This window comes from Rhinolophus hipposideros (genome assembly GCF_964194185.1).
Source record: "Rhinolophus hipposideros genome assembly, chromosome: 4".
Lineage (NCBI taxonomy): Eukaryota > Metazoa > Chordata > Mammalia > Chiroptera > Rhinolophidae > Rhinolophus > Rhinolophus hipposideros.
Window position 1 is genome coordinate 102,166,136 of NC_138050.1, and position 15,842 is coordinate 102,181,977.

General features: G+C 38.2%; 1 protein-coding gene across 1 annotated transcript in view; it reads left to right on the plus strand.

The window, feature by feature from the left end:
• The window catches only part of GTF2F2 (general transcription factor IIF subunit 2), a 125,256-nt gene that overhangs the window by 90,069 nt on the left and 19,345 nt on the right, over positions 1 to 15,842 (plus strand). Inside the window, exon 6 of the mRNA XM_081045983.1 lies at positions 10,426 to 10,525. Within this exon, the coding sequence (XP_080902109.1) occupies positions 10,426 to 10,525 (100 nt within the window). The remainder of the gene's footprint in view (positions 1 to 10,425; positions 10,526 to 15,842) is intronic.

Here is a 15,842-nt window from a genome sequence, read left to right on the forward strand (position 1 = left end):
TTTATTTTTATTTCTAATCTTTCATTTGCAGTTTCAAATGCTAGTGAAATTAGCAAATTAAATGGGACTTTTATGAAATTAATTATGCACATATGCTTTAATTTCTCTATTAGCCTCATAGCCTTTGCAATATTCATTTTACTGTTTACCATAAAAAGTACAAAGCTAAAAATTGCAAAAATGGAAAAATGGTGCTGAAAGGAACTCTTATTGTGGCAGTCTTATATACCTAATGGCTCTGTCTAAGTTTCCTTTAAATCCTTGTAGAGAAATTAGCCAATTTGTAAGTGTTTTTAATCAAGATATGAATGATGTGATTCAAGAATATTCTAGAGCTTGGCAGTCCCCAATACATCACAGTGACTGCTTGTGTCCTCCATTCTCTCATCTAGTTGTTCCTGTGAGTCACACATCATTGTGGGATTTGGTTGTGGGGGTGGGGGGACCCACAGGGAAGCAGAAAGGGGGAGTCAACTCAGCTGGGTGGGGAGACCCTAGAATTAGTACTTAGGCACAACTCCTTTTCTGTATGTGAAAGTAATCTGGGAGAAGAAATGGATGGTGAACCTGAGTTGTGTGTGATGAAATGCTGGTGTCAGGAAGAGCTCTAAATGCTGCCTGAATTGACCCCTCTCCCCAACCCCACACAGACGTATATGAGGGTCGGTGTAGGTAAGTGCTGGGCAAAGTATTTAAAGGACATAAAAATCTAAACTAATTCTTAGGGATTATGGGTGGAAATGTGCCTACGTGTTTTTACTTAATGTTCCCGGAAGGCATTAGATTTGGCCACTAAGGTAAAATAATGGATATGAAATAATCCGGAGCTCGCATGTAGAAAAGTCTAGGGGAAATCAACTAAAGAGGCCAAGGAGGTGAAAAATAGGGACTCTGGCCAACGTAACGTAGATGTTCACAGTAAAGGGAAGGGAAGGAATAAAAGAATTTCAGTTGTACCCACTGTTCAGTTTGTCTGAAGGTGACTGACCCTGTGTCCTGGGAAGAAAAGTATATAACCTTGAATCGTATTTTAATATGATGAGGAAGACAGGGGAAGATCATCTTTGAGACTTAGTTTTAAAATGGTCACGAGTTATCTACAAAGATGTTCTGCTCAAATGCATTTTTTTTGTTGTTGTTAAATTCAGACATGTTCTACTGGTTGAAAGTCATATATATACAAGAGAGATTGAATTGAATGCCCTAAGGATTAAATCCAAAAATTTTTTGTCAACATCTAAAATTCAGTGAAATTTTTGAATCACATGTATAGTTACCGCCCAAAGTGAGAAGTTTCTGTCTTTTGGTGCTTCGGTTGAATTATATGAGCTCTAATTAGCATTTCCATGAGCATCACGTGTGTTACCTACAGCTGAATGGCATTTAGAAGGAATTTTCTTATCCTTGAAAACATCAGAGGGGAGATCAAAGAAAGTACTTTTAATCAGATGTAGCCAAATATATCCCATCGGAATAAATAAAGGATGGACACAGTTCCATACATCTTGGTTTTAAAATCTAGTCGGTGAACCAGATAATTATTAAAAATTGTTCATTTCAATAACTCCCATACATTTCTGTTCACTGCGGCTACTTGAGTGATAATAATGACTACAAGAATAGCTAAAACGTCCCGAATACTTACTATGGGACAGGCTGCTCATTCAGGGTTTTATCATATAAAGATTATCTCACCTATTTCTGTTGTTAAAATCCTCATTTTTTCCCATGAGGACAGCACGGTGTTAAAGAGGTTGATTAACTTAATCCCTGCTGTACCATTCTTCCTAGACTAAGCGTTCTTCAGGGTCATTTTACATGCCATAGCTTTTCTCATTTTTTTTTTTTACATGCCATTTTACATGCCATAGCTTTTTTCATTTTTTTTTTTAGCTTTCTTTTCATCTTGATGTTTTTTTAATGTGAAATTATTGGCATGAATCTGAATACAAACGACGGTATTTATTTCTCTTTTGAGTATTAAGTTTGAGTATTAAGTAAATATTACTGGACCTTTTGATAGATAAGCTTTCACTCCCCACCCCTGGGAACCATACCAAATTGTTTAGGTTTTTTACTTTTGGTGGAATTTGGAGGAGGAAAATAAAATGAGAAGTTCTTAGTGAAACTTAACCTATTTTTTGTCATTCAGCATCCACTGGAGTTTAAGGTGATTTCACTTCTAGCATAGAAAGAGTAGCTACTTGGTGATCAGTGAAACACTTTTTCCTCTTGTATTTCTTTATGCCTGTACTGAAAATAGAGACTGGAGTATTTGATTACCACGAAAAGCATAATCTGCAAAGGGTTTCTTCCATCAAATGCCATTCCTTCCTTCTGCTTCCCCCTTTCCTCTTTCCTGCCCCCTTTTTCTCCTCCCCATCACACATACACTTACATTGGAACCCAAACATTCCAAGGTGAAATGCAATTTGCTCTCTCATGAAATGTTATAAGAAATCATGCCTGACTTGGACTAATGAAAAAAATATATACTGCAGTGGATAAGTTGCAAGTGACCAAAATTTATAATTATTTGAACAAAAACGTCAGCCAGTGCAAACTTTAGCTGACCTGTTGCTTACCAGACTCCTGAGATCCAGTTGTGGTGCCGCTTCCTGACCCCCCTCAACCCCCCACCCCCCCCATCTGGTCGTGTGTTGTCCTGGCTTGCAGCCAGCTTGCTGGTGACTTAGAAGCGCTGCTCCCGCTTAGGTTCAAGGTACCCAGTGAGCTTGCCTTCAAGTCCAAGAGAAAGCGTCCACTGCAGAAGGAAAGAATATAGGGGAAAAGGATATTCGGGCTGCATGGTAAGCTATTTTGGACTGTTTTGGACTGTTGAGTAGAGATTTTGTGTTGTTTAGTTAACAGAGGTAAACAGATACTCTCTGGAAAGCTGGCGATGGACTTTTCCTGACAAAGTGAACATTTGACAAGGGATTGAGGTCTTACATTGTTTCAGTGAAAAACAGAAATTAGGCAATAATCAGAAAAACAAAAACAAGACACTTACATAACAGTATTCATTACACTAACCGTCATTTATTTCACCTGACTAAACTTAAACGCATACCAAACACTTCTGTGGGTGGCTGTTGTTTGTACCAAAAATCTAGGAGAAAACTCAGTCCAGTGTGAATCGTCATTCCCTCGCTAGGTGTAGGCCTTTTCTGAACATCTTGTCGGCTAATGTCACAGACATATTTTGGACATAATATGTCTTCTTAAATAGCTATAAATATTTTAAATTGGGATAGTATACCAACTTGAAAAGGCGTCTGAACTGCTTCATTATATTTAAGATGCAATTATGATAGTTGTCCAGGTGAAGAGCCCTGGACAAGGAATCTTGACATTTTCTTCCCTCTCTGCCTCTGACAAATTGTACGGCGATGGCCTTACATTGGGACTTCATTAGCGATTTGAATTCTTCAACTCAGCGTTAGGTCTTTTGTTTAGAGGGAGATATTAGGTTGACTCATATAAAATTTCTAGTTCTATAAAAAGTCAAGAATGATCACGTTTCTGTATTTCATCAGAGATATTTTTCAATTCTTAGTCTGAATGCAATCTGGGAGAGTCTTATCAGTCAGCTCATGCATTTGCCTCTGGGTGGGAGTGCGGGATTAGAGGTGGAAGGAATTGCTGGTCCTTCAACAAAACCTTTGTCTGGATGCCAGTGGTTATGACACACTTGTGTCCTGACTTTGCTGCTTTTAGTAATAATTCGTAATTCTTTGCTGCTGCTTTGCTTAAGACAGAAAACAAAACCCCTGGGGTATAGATATACAGACCAGAAGGCTGCTGCCTCGTAGCCCAGAATAACTGGTGTATGTGTTCTTGGTTCTGAGGGGTTGTTTTTGGTGTTTTTTTTGGGGGGGAGTGGGGGAAGGGTTTCCTGTTTTTTAAATTGAATTAGTTGGGAGTATTTAATAAATGACTTCACACAAAAATCTGACTGCATTTTCTTGAATAATTAGACTGTCAGGTAATGGTGGGCTTGCATTCCTACAGAGTAAGTCAGCGGGTGCCGCTTGCTGCCCACTTGGGATGGAGGGTCTGCTCTATGTCCGGTTTGCCGCAGCCCCACCCTCACGGTTACTTTCTGCTCCACTTGACAGGTCACTGTACAGATTCGAGTTTGTGATTCTCTTGCGCTGTCGAGTCGAACATTCTGCGGAGATAGAAGTGCCCTGTATGTTGGACGATATGGTAGCACCTATAGCTCTGTGGCTCTTGAGCACGTAAAATGTGGCCGGTGTGCCTGAGGAACTGAGGTTTTCATTTTATCTAATTTTAATTTCTTTAAATAGTTGCGTGTTGCTAGTGGCTACCATGTTGAACAGCACATAGATAATCTATATATTCTATAGAAAATAGAGTATTTTCCTTTATGGGGTACTTCCTGCAGAGTGAAAATTAAACCTCAATGCATTTTACAGTCTCTTTTCTTAAATGCCGGATCTAAAAGTTAGCATAGTATTACTGTAAATCATATGATTTGACAACCAAATTACCATCTCTTAACAAATGCAGCCTAAAACTTTTCTTATCTCTTTGTTCCCTCACTTATTTATTCAACACTTTATATCACATGTCTATTCTAGGCCCTAGGGATCTGAGGAAGGTCCCTGTTTTCATGCTTACAGACAATACATATTTGTAAGAGACTCTTGTCCAAGTATTTACTACCTATAATCCTTCTAGTAGCTCTGCCAGTTAAAGGATATAATTAGATTACTTGTCAATTGCAAGCCCTAAAATTTCTTCATTGCCATTCAAACCCACATTCGAATTGATAAGTGTACTAGTGTGATAATTCCTTTGAGAAGCTCTTTTTGTACTATTCACCGAATATTGAAACTTCCTATAAATAAATTGTCTTAAAACTAGGCGTCACCGGAACCTTTTCATATTAGTAAGTCAGCTTGGTGCACACCTGCTTATTACCTCACCTGGCCTTTCTCTCAGCCTCTTCTGGGCGTCTGCTCCCACGCTGAGCCTTCTCTGGCAATTTCCCTTTTTCTTCCCTAACTCAGGACCAGGTGTTGGTGCGCGGGCGCTTTCTCTCACCCTGCAAATGTCGGCTCCTTTCCCCCCGTGGGAGGTAGTATTTACCTCTTTCACTGTACCTTGCTCTCTCCCTTTCAAAAATGAAATCAAAATCTTAAGAAAATACACATTTTGTGAAACCTATCATTTTAAGATTAGCATAAATTGCAATCAAGTGCCGCTATCACACAAAGGCGAGGTGAAGGTAAAATACTGATCTTTACATTGTAAAGTAACTCCTACATTGGCAGTCACTTGTGGAAACATTGGCTGTTCGGTGTTTTTTGTTGTTGGTTAATTCTGGAGTTGATAACCAGATCAGCAAGGCAGTAGGGTTTTCTGCTTAGGTGTGAAAATAGCCTTGTGTATAAAATCAGGCATCATTGTGCTATTCGTTAATACGGGACTTGGCCTTTCCTTTGCGGTCTAGTCGTGCAGTAAGGTGTCATGTGTTCATTTACTTAACAATTATGTATTGAGTTATTTTTGTGTGAGGAGCACTGCGCGTACCAATGGGGTAAATGAAGGATCCATTGACTAACATTTGTAGACTTCTTTTCCCCAATCTGCCAACAGCTTACAGCACTAGAATTTGGCTTTTCCCCCCATTTTGTTAGCTCTTACTAGTAGTCATCCTTTAAAATATTTTTGGGAGGGCACCCCCATTTGGGACCCCCTCCCGCTCGGGAGCTGCAACCTCTTCTCCTGCTTCTAATAAACTATCCTCTTTTTTAAAAAAAAAAAAAATTGGGGGAATGTTTCTGCTATTCTTTTTTTTTTACATGAATTTTATATTTCTAAAATACACTAAATAATTTAAATTCCCCGTATAGTACATAAATCTTACAGTATAGTGAAGGTCTTTCAGCAATTTTAAGTAAGGGTGATTATGGACCATGATTATAGCCTAATGACTAGTGACATTGACTTAATAAGCACCTTTTTTTCAGTGTTGTAAAGGAAAATGTACTCATGTGTGTGTGTTTACGGAATTGGGCTAATTGTGGCAAGTTGACGAGTGTCAAGGAGAATTATTTATTTTGAACTAAACATTGAGGTTTTATTCTATTATATGTCCTTTTAGGAGACTATACAGAAGGGACTGCATACTTTTAGAGACTATTGATTAACTGCTTGAACCTTGGGGTCAAACAAAAAGGTCTGAGTTCCAGTTCAGCTTTTGCTCTTTAAATATCTGTTATTATTTGTAATAGTTGTTGTCATTTTATTAGTACTTTAGTTTTAAATTTTGTAGCCCTTGAGCCTTTTCTTTGTCAGGGAAAAATTAAAAGATAAAACTGACTCTTTATTTCCAGAAAGACTAGTAATTCAATGAGTCCTAGCCTTCTAAGAATGTGGAAATACAATTGTCTGGAAGTGGTAGTACTAATTAGCAATAAGTATTTTTTTAATGGTTTATAAAACGAAAGAAAAGCATTGGCCTGGCCTCATCTAAATGATTGCAGAATATTGTTTTTCTAGTACTATTTCTTGAAAATAACAGCATATTTTAAAACTTTCTGGAAAAGTGAAGACCCACTTTTTCAAATTATCAGAATAGTGGGGCTTTTAGCTTGTTCCCAGTCCAGCCTAAAACCCTTCCATGTAGTTTGCTGTTCAGCATTACAAACCAAACATTTCCAAATTATATTACTTTGTACAAGCTCACATAAACCTTATTTTGACTTTGAAGTTATGTTGAAGTCATGATGTTTAATTTAGTGCATTGTTCAGTAGTGAGAGTTGCAGATTGTTCTGACACTTCAGGAGATAACGTTAATGAATTATTTAGTGTTAAGTAAAGAATCCTGCTAAATTATTTTAAACTGTTCAAGGTTAAAGTATTTTAAGATTTAGTTCTTTAAAAATATATTTGCAGCCCATAGATTAACCTTTTGCATTAGGAATCATAAAATATCCTCTTTTAATTAAAATAGAACGCTTGAAGTTGACTGTTTAAATGTATAATAAAAAGGTTAAATTTTATATGTGCTCTTTATTTTAAAAAAGTTAATTCATTGTTTTCCTGTGTGTATTTAAAAGATGAAGTACTTTGAAGATCAGAGGGGCACGACACTCGGTGGGTGGTGGCATTGGTTTTTAGAACGTTGCATTAGAACTGGACAGAAAGTGTGCCACGTGACTCTGAATCAGGCCACAGCGGCTGCAAATAAATTCTTCAGATACATTCAAGTGTCAGAGCATGACCAGAATAAGCTACTGTTTATAAAGACACACTTACCTCAGCAAACTGAAACCCTGAGGAATTTTCAAATTGTGAAGGAATGGGAACAATCTTTTAATGTGGAAGGAAGGCGCTGAGGGAAGCAGGGAAGCCTAACAGATTAACCAACAGCCTAACAGCCTAACAGTAACTGCATTAAGGGTAGGCCAAGGGTAGACACAAAGAGATGTTTACAAACAGGCTGCCACTTAGAGATATTTTTTTCTCAAGGAGTTACACCTGCATCCTTCTAACCTTTGTAAGCATTCCTGTCTGTCTCCAATCCCTTTTTTCTCTCTGAAGGTTCATTTATTAGTCACTTTGAGACACCCGCTCAGCTTGGAGGCGTTGTTTCCCCCCAGTCTCTTGGAAGCATGAGCAGTCCTGCTCCAGCTTACCCGGAAGTGCACACCTGGGGGTAATTTTTTACTTCATAGCCACATGCTGTCGGTTGTCACCGTACCAGCACCCTGCCCCTCTCAGGACTGCAGCTCATTAGTTACACATAAGCGTTGTTTAATGTCGGTCTTCCACCAGAGCATGTCTGTGTGGCAGCCTCGCCAGCCCCCCCAGTGCCCGGCAAAGGGGGAGGCCCCCAACCAACACTTGTTGGATGATTGGCAGCAGAGGGCTCCTTCTAAAGTCTGGTCCTGGCACAGCTGCAGCCTGATGCAGGGGTGGGAGACAAGCATGGAGTAGATCCCACAGGGACATGCAGTCACATGGAGGAGCTTGTGTTTCATCCAAAAACAGTTAAGGGTTGTTGTAAGTCCAAGTGCATCTTTAGGGAGGCATCTCCCTTGTACACCTCTGGCTAGGGCTTTCTTCTTGGTTCATAGAAAGTGTATTTGTCACATGAAAAGGAAAGTAATGTTGTGCATATGATTTATGGTTACACATTCAGTAAGTTTCTATAGACCTCTTAGAGTACTTTTCTTACACTTTATAAAATAATCATTTTATGTATTTAAAGGATAACTGGATATATAAATAATTGGAAGAATTAAAATATATTCAATACAGAAATGACTGTACTGAATTTGGGAATCGTAGTAAAAAAAAACCCTAAAGTATTTATAGATTTCAAATTAAAAAAGCAATTGGTAGATATCTATTATCTTCTGAGTCATTTGATGTTATATACCTACAAATAGGCGGAAACAAACAGATGAGTAATTCTAAGGAATTAAATAATAAGAATGTTATAAAAAACAGGTATCTTTTATACTGCAAGTTGTGCTTTTGCAGGAATTTTAAATGAAAATCATTTTTAGTTCCTATTCTATTGAACCAAAGAATTTAAAGTCCCCTTCAAATAAAGTAATATATGATGTTGAACATGTATGGCCTTTAAATGACCTACATTTTTATGACTTTCGAACTAACCTTCCAAGAAAAGATCTTTATTTAAGAAAGTATACTTCCTTTTTTCTGATTATAAAAGTAATAGATACTTGTGACGATGTGGATGAACCGAAAGGCTGTTATGCTGAGTGAAACAAGTCAGACAGAGAAAGACAAATACCATATGATCTCACTTATAAGTGGAATCTAAAGAACGAAATCAATGAACAAACAAAACGGAAACAAGACTCATACATACAGAGAACACCTGATGGTTGCCACTGGGAGGGGTGTTGGGGATTTGGGTGAAAAGGGGGAAGGGATTAAGAAGTATAACTACAAATAGTAGTTACAAAGTAGTCACGGAGATGTGAAGTACAGCCAAGAGGGAATATAGTCAGTAATGTTACAACTACGTCCAGTGCCCGGTGGCTATTAGACTACTGGTGGGGGAGAGGGTCGCTACGTAAATTATACAAATGTCTCACCACTGTGCTGTACATCTGAAACTAATATAAAATAATATCGAATGTCAACTGTAACTGAAAAAATGGTTTTTAAAAGTAACCCCTGTTCCAACTACTCTTGATAAGTTTTCCAGAGCAATAAAACACATTTTTCACTGTTTATTATCTTTTAAAGTAATAGATGCTTATTGCAGAAAATTTAGAAAACATACAAAAATCTTAAAATGCATTAATTCTAATCTCTTCCTTTTCACCTTTCGTGTTAGTTCCAGTTTCTTTTTTTAAAATCACATTCTTTTTTTCTGTTTATTAAGTAGGCAATTTTCTAACATGGTTCTCGATTTCTTTGCTGTGACCATGACATCCCACTAGGTCCTTTTGGGTTCATTTTCCTATTTACAGGAACAAAATCCTTGAGTAGTTGTCTCAGTGAGGATCGATGAATGATAAACTTCTTTTTTTGTCCAAAAATAGTTCTATTTCACTCTTATTCTTCAGTTATAATTTAGCTAGATATGGTTGGTGACTTCTTTCTTGTAGTACTTTAAATATATTCTTGTATTCTGATGTCTTGCTGGTGGGAAATCTAAAGGTACAATGATACCTTTTGTGTCTTTAAAAATAGTCAACTTGGAAAGCTGCACCTTTTCTCCCTTAAAACACTTTTAGATTTACTGTGTTGATATACCAAATGAATTAATCTAATTTATAAAATAAGTAAATGGCGGAGTGTGTGGTTTACTATTATGACTGGTTTTTCAAAGGTGGCATTTTGGGTTATACTTTAATTCAGATGGAGTCCTGCGATAGACTGGTGCTGTCCGATAGAAGTTTCGGTAGTGATGGGAATGTTCCCTCTGTGCGCTGTCCAGTGACACAGCCACCAGACCTGGGAGCCACTGCATTATCTTTTTTTTACCTTTATCTTGTCAAGTGACTAGAAGTTTTGAATTAATAATTAATTCTTGAATTTTGAATGAATAATGTTAATAAATTTTAGGCCATATACTTGAATTCATTTTTACATGCATTTTTCCCCCAGAAATTTTAAGCTGATTTTAGCTTGTTTTAGTAAAGTTTCAATTGTACAGTATAAGATTAGAAGGAGATTGCAGAATTATAATGAGATTGTATGTTTAGTTTGTGGTCTGGTTTCTGCATTATAGTCATGTATATTCCGTGTGTTTTTGAAGAATTATATTAAGGCTGTTATGTCTTCTGAGGTTACTTTATATATATTAAGTATTAGTTCTTGAGTGAGAAGAATTATAGGAATAACTCTTCAGGTTTCACTCTAATAAACAAGTGAATTTGTTAATCATACCTTCTATTTTTCAGATTGCAAATAGAAGAATCTTCCAAGCCTGTAAGGCTGTCACAACAACTGGACAAAGTGGTGACAACCAATTACAGACCTGTGGCCAATCATCAACACAATGTAAGTCCTTGTGTCTTTCTTCATACTGTTATATCCTTATTCTTTTCTGTATCATAGACTCAGGTTTCCAAAGGACCTTGGCAGTGACACACCCCGCTGTCAGGTGCTGGAGTTACCCAGACTTTAGTAAGGAACATGACAATTTGCCAAGCAGGGAAAGGTGTCCACTCTGTAACCTGAGTTACGAAGAAGGCAACCCCTGTTCCAACTACTCTTGATAAGTTTTCCAGAACAATAAAACACATTTTTCACTGTTTATTATGTTTTAAATTACTGTATCCTTAATCAGTGAGTTTTACTTTTTTTTTCATTTTTCTATACCTTCATAACTGAGAGTTTTTAATGTTTTGACAAAAAAATTTAAAGGTCATAAAACAGTGGGGGTTTTCCCCATGGATTATTAAGATTGCTTTGCATACTTTTGGCTTTCACGGGCTTTTTTACAGTCCCACACTACCATGCAAAGTGAGGACCGCTGGTTTGTGTTTTAAATCTTAACTGAAGCATATCACATATCCTCTATATAGTGTATTCCACAGTATACGGTACATACACGTATTGCTTACATACCTTTTGTTTTAAATCTTACTAACTGAAGCATATCATGTATACTATATATAGTATATTCCACAGTATACGGTGCATGCACATACTGTATACACGTTATGTACGCTCAGTGCCAGGCACCGTTCTGAGCGCCGCATCAACAGTGGCATGTTGAGTCATCATACCTGTGCTCTGAAGTCACCACTCGTTTCATCCCCACTGTGCAGATGAAGTCCCCGAGACACAAAGCGCTTGGCTGACTTGAGCTGACAGCCAGTCATGGGCGGTGTAGGTGTGGAACCAGGCAGCCGGTGTTGGAGCCTGTCCCTTAATTAGCCAGCATGCCCTGTTGCTGCAGGTCACCAGCCATGCTGACAGGGCATGGGCTGGGGGTCCTGAAGAGCCTATAATGTAAGGAGAAATGTGATGATTCTCTGACAATAAAACGAGACCCAAGCTAAGTAGCAAGGAACAGTTGCTATCTTGTGTCCTACTTAGTTGTTTAAGATCCTCTTGACACCGAGCCTGGGAAGAATAGACCCTCCTGAAGACGGGCCTCAGTGTCCAGTCTCGTTAGTGATGCGGAGTGGTGCCTGCCAAGCCCCTACTTTATGCCGTTGGAGTTTCCTGCTGTTGTTTTATATGAGGGATGGCAAGTGCCTGCAGGGCTGGACAGGCATCTTCCCTGAGCGGAATGCTGGAATTTCAGAAGGTAAAGCGGTAGGGACCATGGAGAACTGGAGGGCATATGCCCCTTCCAGAGACTTTCCAATTTAAACAATTGCCACACTTTGTGGATTCAATAGAGCAGGTCAAAGTTACATTGCCTCAAGCCAGGCTCTGATGTTACAGCCTCTGGTGATGCTTTAGGGGAAATGTAAACTCAAGAAGAGGACAGGCGAGGTAAGTGCAGACAAAACTGTCAGATTGTCCAGGAGAGGTATGTTTTTCTTTTCTGTTGATGGAGACAAGTAGATGGAAGTCTAGTTTTGTGTCTTCTTCTGTTCTCATCTTTTTCTGTTCTTAGATGGGAATATGTACAACTTCCTGAAAGCAGGTGGAACTAGAGAAGGAAATAGTCCAGGTCATAGTTGTCTTTGCCTTTCTTCCTTGGTGTGTTTCCCCTGTAGCCCCTGACTGGGCTTTTTCACTCCACGTAGAGCCGGGCTTCTGTATGCAGTTTCCATTCCCATGGGGTTTTACCACAGTCAGGATCATGTAGAAAGACCTCCCTTTCCATATAAAGACATGTATCCTTTGTGGAGAGAAGCTCGGTAAGAAAGACAAGTGCCCAGAAATGTGTATACAGTAGTGCTTCTCTCCATTCTTTAAGATGAAAAAGATTGGAAACAAATGTCCAAAAATAAAGATTAAATACTTGAACAGTCGTTATTTTTGGATGGTAGGCATGGAGTGATTTTCATCCTAATTTTCTTCTTTATAAAATCATTTGGAATTGTTGGAATTGTCACAGTGAATACATAGTGTCTGAATTGGTGCAGTGGGCAGTAAAGCTTTTTCGTGGGGATGAAAAAGGAGGAAAGCTATGGATGTGTGTTAGTGCCTGGCCATGACAATTATCTAGGATTTGTCTTCTCTCAACAACAAATGTTTTTAAATGCCTGCTTATGTCTGTGACACCTACTCCTGTGAACCAAGGAGATAAAATCCCCGTCTTCAAGGCCCTATCACTTCTCTCGATTCTCTGGTGCCTTTTCAGAGCCCACGTGGGTGTAACCTGTTTCCTTTAAAGGAGTAAGTCTGCATTTCCATGCTGTAATCATTTTTCCTACATTCCACTGCTAGTCACTCTTGTTATACTGCTACAGACCATAATTTCCAGGGCAAAAGGAAAATCTGTCTTGGGTCAGTCAGGGCTGGCACTTCGCTACTATCAAATCTCTGACCTTTCTGAAGGTCATGGTCTTAGTGACATTGGCACTGTGACCACCTGGCTGGCGGACATGGAAGATGGATTCCAAATGTCAAATTTTTAGGATCTTTGTGCGTTGTTTTTACTAGTAAAATAAGTATGAATGAATTCTGTTCTGAACTCCTTGTGAGAACATAAAGTGTAACATCCACTTGAAAGACGCTTTTTAACATTAAGTGACATTTCAGTTCGTGGTATCAACCTTTGTTAAGCTTGTCATAGTGTGATGAGTCATTCTGCTAATGTAATTATAGTAATGAGTCACAGTGATTTTTTATTAAGATTTTGTTTACCTAAAAACAGAGACTATTACTTACCATGTTGCCTCTTTTGAATGTTGAGTAATTTTTTTCCATGGAAGTGTATCAGAGTGGTTGGGGGTACCAGCATAGCTTTTAAAAGCGTATTACGTATTATAGTATAATACCAACTATAGGTAGAGTATGAAAGTTTTATTGTTATCAGAGGGGACATTGGTTTTAAGGTTGTGAAACATCAACATAGTTCAACAACAATGACTTAGCGTTTATATAACCAAGACATTCAGTAAAAAATGTTGAACTCAGTGTAACATGGAAATGTTTTCCAAGTTTTGCCAGGTAAAACTATAAACATGAGTCCTAGATTTTAACAGCTGAGGTTCTTTGAATACATTTTCAGGAAAAAAATAAGAAAAAAATTAGTGCAAAAATGGAAGAGGGGTGGAAAATGGTATATGTATTTGTAAAACTCTATGTCTACATTTGACCAGAAAGAAACCACTGGCATTGTACCCCAGACACTTTTCATCCCCCTATGGCACATAGAAAAATTTACATATACATATAAATAAGCTTCTTCAAATATTTGAATTCCCACTTTGTACATGGAGCTATTCTAAGCATTAAATTTAAATTTATCTCTTTAGTTCACAAACTTTCTGGGATATAATACTTACATACTTTCCATTCGGAAAACATTTATTCTGCCCAAAACAACTCTACAGTTAGCATTATCTCTTCATTTACTTCTCCCTGGGGCACTTGGCCCTGACCGTTCTCCCCTTCCTGGGCTACGAGCTGCCAGGTTTCTCCCCTACTGGCCTTTCCTCTGCCTTAAATCCTCATTAAGTTGTGAGCCTTAAACCTCTACATGGAGGTCAACATTTTCCAAAGTATGTTTTTTGAAACACTAATTTTGTGAGAGTCTCCTTGAAAAAAAAAGAGTTGTGTAAAAAAGATTCTGTGTTAAAGGAACTCGTAAGTTCTGATTATATATCCCCCTCTTCAAAATTGATGTGCATTTAATATATTAATGTTGGTAACCTTCAGAAATTTGTTTAATCCTGCATTTTGCAGACATTTGAACCTTAAATTCTGCTCTCCCCCATCCTTTGAAGCAGTGAAAACAAACTTTGGGAAATAATGGGTTGTCTAAGTAGCAATTGCAAGGGGGCTTTGGGGAGAGGGTGATATTGGAACTTGCATTTATCTTGTTTTTCACCTAATAAAGAAATTGAGGTTTAGAAATATTTGCTGTGTGAGTTCCCCCTGGCACCCTTACGCAGTCCCTTTGCTAGTCAGTCATTTTTTCAGAAGAAGAATGGAAATTACACAACACAGAGGGGTTGACAGTGGTGCTTTCAGCACCTCCCATTTGTATTTCCTTTCAGCTTTTTAGGTTTGATGCTAAATACAGGAATTTACAGAATATAGCATCTATTATTAACTGAAGTCAATCTCAAAAGAATGAACACCTGGCTTGAAAAGATGCTTGCGAAGAAATTGTAAGGATAATACTAATAAAGCATATCTGTGGACAAAATAGTGGAAAAACTGACATTGTTTTTACTTCTAAAATCATCTCTTTATCTGTCACTTTATGAGGTAGAAATAATGATGACGTAACCTGATTTGACAGGAACTTGGTCCTTCCAAAAATGAAATTATCAGTATCGTTTTAAATATGGCTTGCCATTCCCTGTCTTTAATGATGATTCATTTAGTGTCTATCAGGAAAAGAAAAACAACTCTAGATATTTCAAGCAGAAAGGCATTTGACGTGGGGAATTAGTTACAAATGGTGTACAAATACAAAACAGAAAGGCTGGAGTTGGAAAAAGGGAGAAGGGGCTTGGTTACCAGAGATTGGAAAGCTGTTGCTATCCAAGGTGCTCCCACAAGCACAAAAAAAAAAAAAAAGAAGAAAGAAAGAAAGAAAAAAACCCTGTCTTCCTCCTACTTTCCTTCTCCCATTGGCGAAACCCCAGCTGGAAACCAGCTGGCAAGGGAACTTGCCACCATCCCCAAGGCCTGGAGCTGGAGGCTTGTCAAAATACCTGACATCGGTGACCCTTGACCTTTGCGTGTGCCATATATTAAATTATATTAGCTATTGCTGGTAGGAAGCTATCACAGTTTTAAACTCATTTAAAAACTAAGCATCCAAAGCATGAAGACAGATCCCTACATTTGAGAGCAAAACAAAAATATATAATTTCGACAAATTAAAACTTACTCTTAAAATGTTTTATTTTTATTTTATTTCTTTAAATGTCTGTGTATGCTTTATAGTATCTATGCATGAAGTACTAATACAGCACTTTCTTCCAGTTTACAAATAGACATACATAAGTTCATGCTTTAAGTTTTTTGCTGAAGGTCTAGAATCAATGCTGACGTGTAAGACCCCGTCCAGCTCCCTCCACTGCTGATCGCACGTCAGGCTGCTTCTGCTCCTGTGTTTTGGTTGCCTTTGTGTAAATCTCACAGCTTCTTCCAGGTAGTCCACAGTCTTAGGACCTTTTCTCGTGAGGAATCATGTCCTCTGTTGTCTCGCTAGTGGTCCTCAGTGCTGGCC